The sequence below is a fragment of the Belonocnema kinseyi genome, chromosome 4 (assembly GCF_010883055.1).
Source record: "Belonocnema kinseyi isolate 2016_QV_RU_SX_M_011 chromosome 4, B_treatae_v1, whole genome shotgun sequence".
Classification (NCBI taxonomy): Eukaryota; Metazoa; Arthropoda; class Insecta; order Hymenoptera; family Cynipidae; genus Belonocnema; species Belonocnema kinseyi.
This window is the reverse complement of record NC_046660.1, coordinates 87,868,306-87,874,978: the sequence shown is the minus strand read 5'-3', so window position 1 is coordinate 87,874,978 and position 6,673 is coordinate 87,868,306. Positions and strand designations below refer to the sequence as shown.

Here is a 6,673-nt window from a genome sequence, read left to right as displayed (position 1 = left end):
GATGAGATAGTAAATCTGGTTTTCCAAAGCGGCATCAATCTCTCTATGCACCCAACTATTTGCGGATGAACGTTTAAGATTTCCAAAAGACAGATGATAAGTTTATGGGATGTCGAATCGAAAACTTTCCGATAATCAATCCAGGCATAAAAAAATGTCTCCAAGATATAAATTGAAGTCTGGCTCCGCTCAAAACTGAGACATGCTCAAGTCGAACTTTTCGACTTCAGCATGTCTTGATTGAGGGCAATTCAAGTCGAACTCAAGTTGAAGCATTCGCATTCGGGCGATACCGTTCTAGGGTTAATATCTGAAGACGAAATACTCGCAATCAATTAATATTTATTTTTTAAATAACTTTTTTCATATGGTTAGAGTATAGCAGTACGGTACTAGTTAGCACTGACGTAGTACTGCCGCCCATGGTGAATTTTCTATTGGAATAGTACTGTGCTACTGGCGATATCTAGTGCTGGCCCAACACTGACAGCCCAGCACAAAATAGTGTTATCATCCCAGAGATATGCCAGTACAGATGCCAGCACTGGCAACAATAAAAAACAACCAAGAGGGCTTTCATGGTGGCAACCATGAGGGATCCATGGGGGAAGCCTATGTTGGGCTCCTATGGATTAGCATCTCGTTTCCATAAGGGACCACGTCAGGATTGCCCTCATGGATTCTACAAGGCATGAGAGCAATCCATGTGGACCCTGACGGGGGCCCCCTCCATTTTTCCACACGGGATGGTTGAAAATGTTTCGTTTTTCGTTGAATTCGTCTGTTTTTGATTTAAAATTGAAATCTTTTTTGTATAAAATGTCATCTGTTTTTTATTTAAAAATGAAATTTTTTTTAGTTGAAATATCAGCTAGGGTAAACATGGGTATTACCGACACCTTAAAAAATTTTTTAGAAAAAGGAGAATATTAATTTATATGCTTATTTTTGATAACGAAGATGAATTCATCTGAAAGGGCAGATTTTTTCCGTTTTCAGACAGTACCTATTAATATAATTATTTGTTGCCAAACTATTGTTATACTTATTTTTAAATAATTTATTCAAATTCAGTGAACGACACCATATTTCCAGTGAACGACACCCTACGTACATTCAGTGAACGACACCGCTATTGATTTTGAATTTAAAAGAAATTATAAAATTATTTGTAAGAAATATTATGCAATTTAGTTTCTTTAGATAATAAGGAACATCATTTTGTACAATTATGGGACTCTTGAAAGGCCATATCATGGAAATAAGGAAAGCAAATAGCAATCATAGCAATACGGACATCAATAAAAAAATTCGCATCATACCCTACAAACTTCCTTCTGTTAGGTGTCGTTTACTGAGAGATACGTATGTCGTTCACTGATTTTGAAGGTATGATCAGAATATCTCAAATATATCCAATCCACTAAATTTTGAGACTAATATTTATTTAATTATATTGAAAAACATAATAATCTAGCCTCTGAAAGTACTACAAAATAAGAAATACCTTTTATTCTAACTTTCAGGGGACTTTCAGATTAACGACATGACTTAATTTTTATAGTGTAAACATGTCCTCATGTAGGTAGAAACAAAAATATTATTTAATAAACATAAATTCAGTAATTTTGTACTGAATAAATATTGAAATACAAATTAAATAGATTATAGAATATTTATTCATTTACAAGTATCTATTTTATATCTCTGAAATTCGAATAAAAGCATTTTCATTGCAGTGTCGTTCACTAGAAGAGTGTCGGCAATACCCCTCTTTACCCTATAACAGTTTTTGTGAATGATGAATAATTTTAGTTGAAAATTTATCTCCTTGGTTGAAAATTCTTTTTTTTTTTTGTTTGAGAATTAATTTTTTATCTATAAATTTAAGTATTCCATTTTTCGTTGAAAATCGATTTTTTTACTTGCAAAATTCAACTAGTTTGTTGAGAGTTGATCTGATATTAAAAAAAAAATTTTTCGTTAAAGATTAACTGTTTCAGTTTAAAATTGCTCTTTTTGATTAAGAATAAGTTTTCTTTAGTTGACAATGTAACTATTTTTTTTTGAAAATTCGTTTTTTTTAGTTGAAAATTAATTTGGTATTAGTTGAAAATTCATATTTTTTGGTTGAAAGGTGAACTACTTTGTTATAAAATTCATTTCTTTGGCTTAAGATTAATCATTTTAGTCGAAAATTAATCTCTTGTTCAAAATTGAACTACGTTTGTTGTTAGAAAATAGTTTTTCTCGTTGAAAATTAATTTGGTAATTAAACATTTAACTACAACATTTTTGGTTGAATATCGACCGTTTTTAGTTGCAAATTAAATAGATTCATTATGGCTTGTTTCATCAATAAGTCAAATTGACTGATTTAAAAAGTCACTTTTGACTGACTTGTCAGTCCTCAAATCCGCATTATTTTATCCATTAAAAATTAACTTCCAATCAGTCACTATTGACATATTTAAATTTAGAATGTGTGAACCTAAGTCTATATATTTATTACTTTACAGAAAAAATTGTATTCCACTTTAACTAATTCATTTTCCCTTTGACAGATTTTCCAGGAACAAATCCAGTCTCTGTAGAAGTGGCTCAAAGATTTATGGAACATGAAACTCTAGCCTATACCGAATTATCCCAAGCCATTCATCCAATTCTCGGGACCCCATTTTTGCATCTACATCCCTGCATGTCGCAGAATATTCTACGCAACTTATCAAAAAGGTACGGAGACATAACTTTTGTAATTCATAACTTTATACTTTTAAATCAAAAAATATAAGATTACATTAAAAAATGTAAAAGAAAAACAATTGAAAATATTAAAAATAAACAATTTTATGTTAAATGTGTTAAAAATTAATACCTATTAATTGTAGGGTTGATTAAGGTCCAACCTAAAAATTTGGAATATTCTGAGATTTGAGAATGATGAAATACGCATAACACATGCAAATTTCATCAAGTACAGTTTCAATGTTTTTAATTTCTAGACTTTAAAAATAAAGGATTTAATGTGAAAGTGAATTTAACTATTGAAAATTGCTAACATTGTAATTTCCGAGAGGGCACAAAATTATGAAAATCCCAAGAACGTCCTTGGGACGTTCCTAGGACGTCCTATGTGAGGCCAATAAATTTCTCTAAGACGTACATTGTCCTAAAGATGACCTAAAGACGTCTTAAAGACATGGACGTTCTCGGGACATCTTTCGTACTGACATTAGACGTTTTGAGAGCATCCCTAGGATGACCAAAAGACATGTTATAAAAGACGTCTTAGGGGTGTCCCAAAGGCGTCTCTAGGACATCCCTAATTTTGTTGCCCAATGAGTTTTCAATTTAAACATGGAGTTTTTGATTCGAAAGTTCAGATTTTTAATTGGGCAAATTCTGATCATTTTTTATTGTACTTCATTCATTCTTTATTTTAAATAGTTCTAATTGGAATTTGAAATTAAAAAGAAGGCATTTTAATAATATTTTTATTTTAAGTTGAAAATTGCTATTTAAAGCATTATAAATAAAAAATTTGATATTGGGAATCTGCCAAAGTGAACAATTTTTAATTGATGCATTTCAATATGAAAAATCTCGAGAATTCCTTGAACGTAAAATGAAACAATTTTCGATAAAAAATAGTTCAAAATGTAAAATGCAAAACTGAAGTTCTTAAAAAATATTGCTTTTAATAAAAGCATACGTAATCAAAGATTAAATTTTAAAACAGGTGTATAAAGATGATCATAAATTCGTGAATAATGAATGAAAATACGACGAACATTAACAAATGTACCAATTACTTTAATAGAGCTGCCAATTGGTTTATTTGTGTATTCATCTAACTTTGAGACAAAAATTGTCTGTGTATTTCAAAATTTAATCATTTGAAATTGGAAACAATCTGTATCTAATAATTTTTTATTCAATCCCAGAAAAAATGTATGAATTAGGGTGGAGTGAAAAGGCTGAAACAATCATTTGAGCTGAGCGATTAAATTTATGGCTAATAAAATAAAACTATTAAAGGTCATATCTTCTTTTTGAATTTAAAAATTCAAAAAACAATGATTATGTGAAGATCTTTATGTACAGTTTTTACTGAAAAAACAATAATAATAAAATTAAAAATTAAAGAAAAATGTCCAAGAACATGCTTAACTTTTTCTTCAAAAAGTGTACAAGGAACAATATAAAAATAGTTGTTTTATAAAGATTTTCCAAAAATTATAGATTAAGTTTTTTTAAATTTCTTATTTCATATTATAAATGGTTACCAAAAGCTCTACCTACAATAATGTCGACATCATTATTTCGCCCACAAGAAAAGTTTTTTTTTGTTTTCTAATCAAAGAATGGTACATATAAATTCATTCTTAATTTAGATGTACTTCTTTTAAATGCCAATTTCACAGGGTTAAATTTTTTTTGAATTATCGTTTGTTTAATCAATTTTTTGTTCCATATAATCGTGAAAAGTTACTACTTTTCGGGATAAATATTATATAACTGATGAAAGTAAAACATATTTTTGTTTAATATGTTTTGGAATTGTTTAAAAAACTTATATTTGTATAATTTTTTCCACGAAATCGTGAGAATTTGGCATTTTCTGAAATAAAGGTGTTAATTATTAACGAATGTTGAGAGTCATATTTTAATTTTAAGATCTTTGGTAATTATTTAATGAATTTCAAACCTCAGAGGTACATGATAAACGATGAAAAAAATACGGAATTTGATTTTCTGGTAAAAGAACAAATGGGTCGATCGCCAAAAATCGAAAAATTATTTTTAAAATTAAATTTTATAAAATAAAGTTGATGAGAAAGTACTGAATTTTGAAAACAAGCTCTGTCTATTTTGGAGAAATCTCAGGTTATCTTAAAATGATTCTAACAAATCAGAAAAGAACTTTTTGTTCAAACTGTGCAATACCACAAAATTGCGTAAAATATTGTTTTCGGTTTGCAAAAAGACATTTTTTAATTTTCTTCGGCAATGTTGTGTCAAAACCTTAGTCGATTTAGGTGTTTTTTTTAAAGAACGACTCAATTTGTAATTTTTATTAACCCTTAGACAGATCTATACTAAATGAATTAGTAAACTATCTGGAACTATTTGAATTAGTCAAATCTTACTTAGATTATTAGATTAAAAAAAATAAGAGGGGAAATAAAGACCTTGACCTAATTACTGGAACTTTCGTAAATATTCTGGATAAAGTGGTGTAAATGTGTAAATCGATTGATACTTGATATATCTGTTGTTTCAGCAATAACAAATTAGTCAGTTGGCTCAGCATAATGGCCCCTGCAGGCCTCAATCTGAAAATAAGACCTGAGTACTACGAATTAACCTTTGGGGATATACGAGACGGTGATGGGAATTTCATCGATGAAGTTGATGAGAAATCTGATATTCCTGAAATTCAGTAGCAACACATTTGCTACAATGAGCTACAATTTTAAAGATAGAGAATCTCCATTCTGCATAAATAGTGTATTTTCTACTAATTGTATTTTAATTATTTAATTAAGGCAATTTTTACTTTATTTTACTTTACTTAATTTCATCCACATATTGCTTAGAAGTTTAAATCAAAATAAATGACCTCAATGAACGAATATTTCGATGAAAATAAATGACATTCCACCTTACAGATTTTCGTTGGTGATATATACATCTGGGTCACTAAGCAAGGTTGTTGCATCATTGCCCACTCTATCGTCGTCTCATCATTATTTTTGGTCAAGAAAAGAATAAGCGTTTACTGTCAACGATACTAAGTGTTACTTAATTTGACTGAAAGCCTATATAATAGTTTATACAGGTCACCATGAAATATTTTACGAACAGATGGGACAAATTTATACTTTTAAGATACATAATTTACGATGCCCTTAATATAGTATTCTTGATATGTAAATCAGTCTTTTAATTATTTTTTTCATTATTTTACAAGACATTATTTAATAATCGTCAATTTTCAGTCAAGGAAAATATTTCTCTCAAGGGAATCGTACACTATTCAAGAAATAATTTCTCTGATTTCTGAACAATATAGAGCGTATTGTTCATTTTTTGCTTCAAGGCTTCGTTGCTTTATAATCTACGGATTCAAGCTGCAAGCGAAAATAAGCTAGGTTAAGAAAAAAACAATTTAATGTGGGATTCAATTTCTGAGGCGAAATTCATTTAGCAAGTTGAACTGGATCGTGAATAGTAACGTAATAAAGAACTGCAAAACCTGTTTCTCGTTTAATTCGGATAATCAGGTTATTTATTAATACAATTTTTCACACTCGTAGGTAATTATTAGATTTTATTCTACATATATGTCATGTATGCATATTAGCGTTATTAAGAAACATTTTTTTTTCGAATTTAAACACGTAGTATTTAATAGAAAATTAAATTCACGACTTTTTTAAACGCGAGGATAAAATAACTCTATTTTTTTTTAATCTAGAAAAATAAGAATTTATTTTTCTTAAAAATGAATTAAATTTTATCTAAGTTTTTTAAAAAATAAAATATTTTATTTTGTACATCCTAATACGCTTACTAGCCTAAATTGTACTTTTTTAGTCAACAATTTTTCAATTTATTTATTGCTGTTTTTGTCTTCCCAATGCCTTGAAATATTGTATTGTATTGGTTT

The 6,673-nt window shown here is 28.9% G+C and overlaps 1 protein-coding gene across 4 annotated transcripts in view; it reads left to right on the top strand.

Annotated features, from left to right (window-relative positions):
• LOC117171409 (ubiquitin-like-conjugating enzyme ATG10) overlaps positions 1-5,895 on the top strand; it is a 32,397-nt gene extending 26,502 nt beyond the window's left edge. For 3 of the 4 annotated variants that reach the window (XM_033358699.1, XM_033358698.1, XM_033358697.1), the window contains exons 4-6: positions 2,565-2,733; positions 5,285-5,511; positions 5,673-5,895. In XM_033358699.1, the coding sequence (XP_033214590.1) occupies positions 2,565-2,733; positions 5,285-5,447 (332 nt within the window). In that variant the 3' untranslated portion in view covers positions 5,448-5,511; positions 5,673-5,895. Of the gene's footprint in view, positions 1-2,564; positions 2,734-5,284; positions 5,633-5,672 lie in introns of those variants that run through there. The other variant, XM_033358696.1, reaches the window with a different exon arrangement.
• Positions 5,896-6,673: the final 778 nt, after the last annotated feature.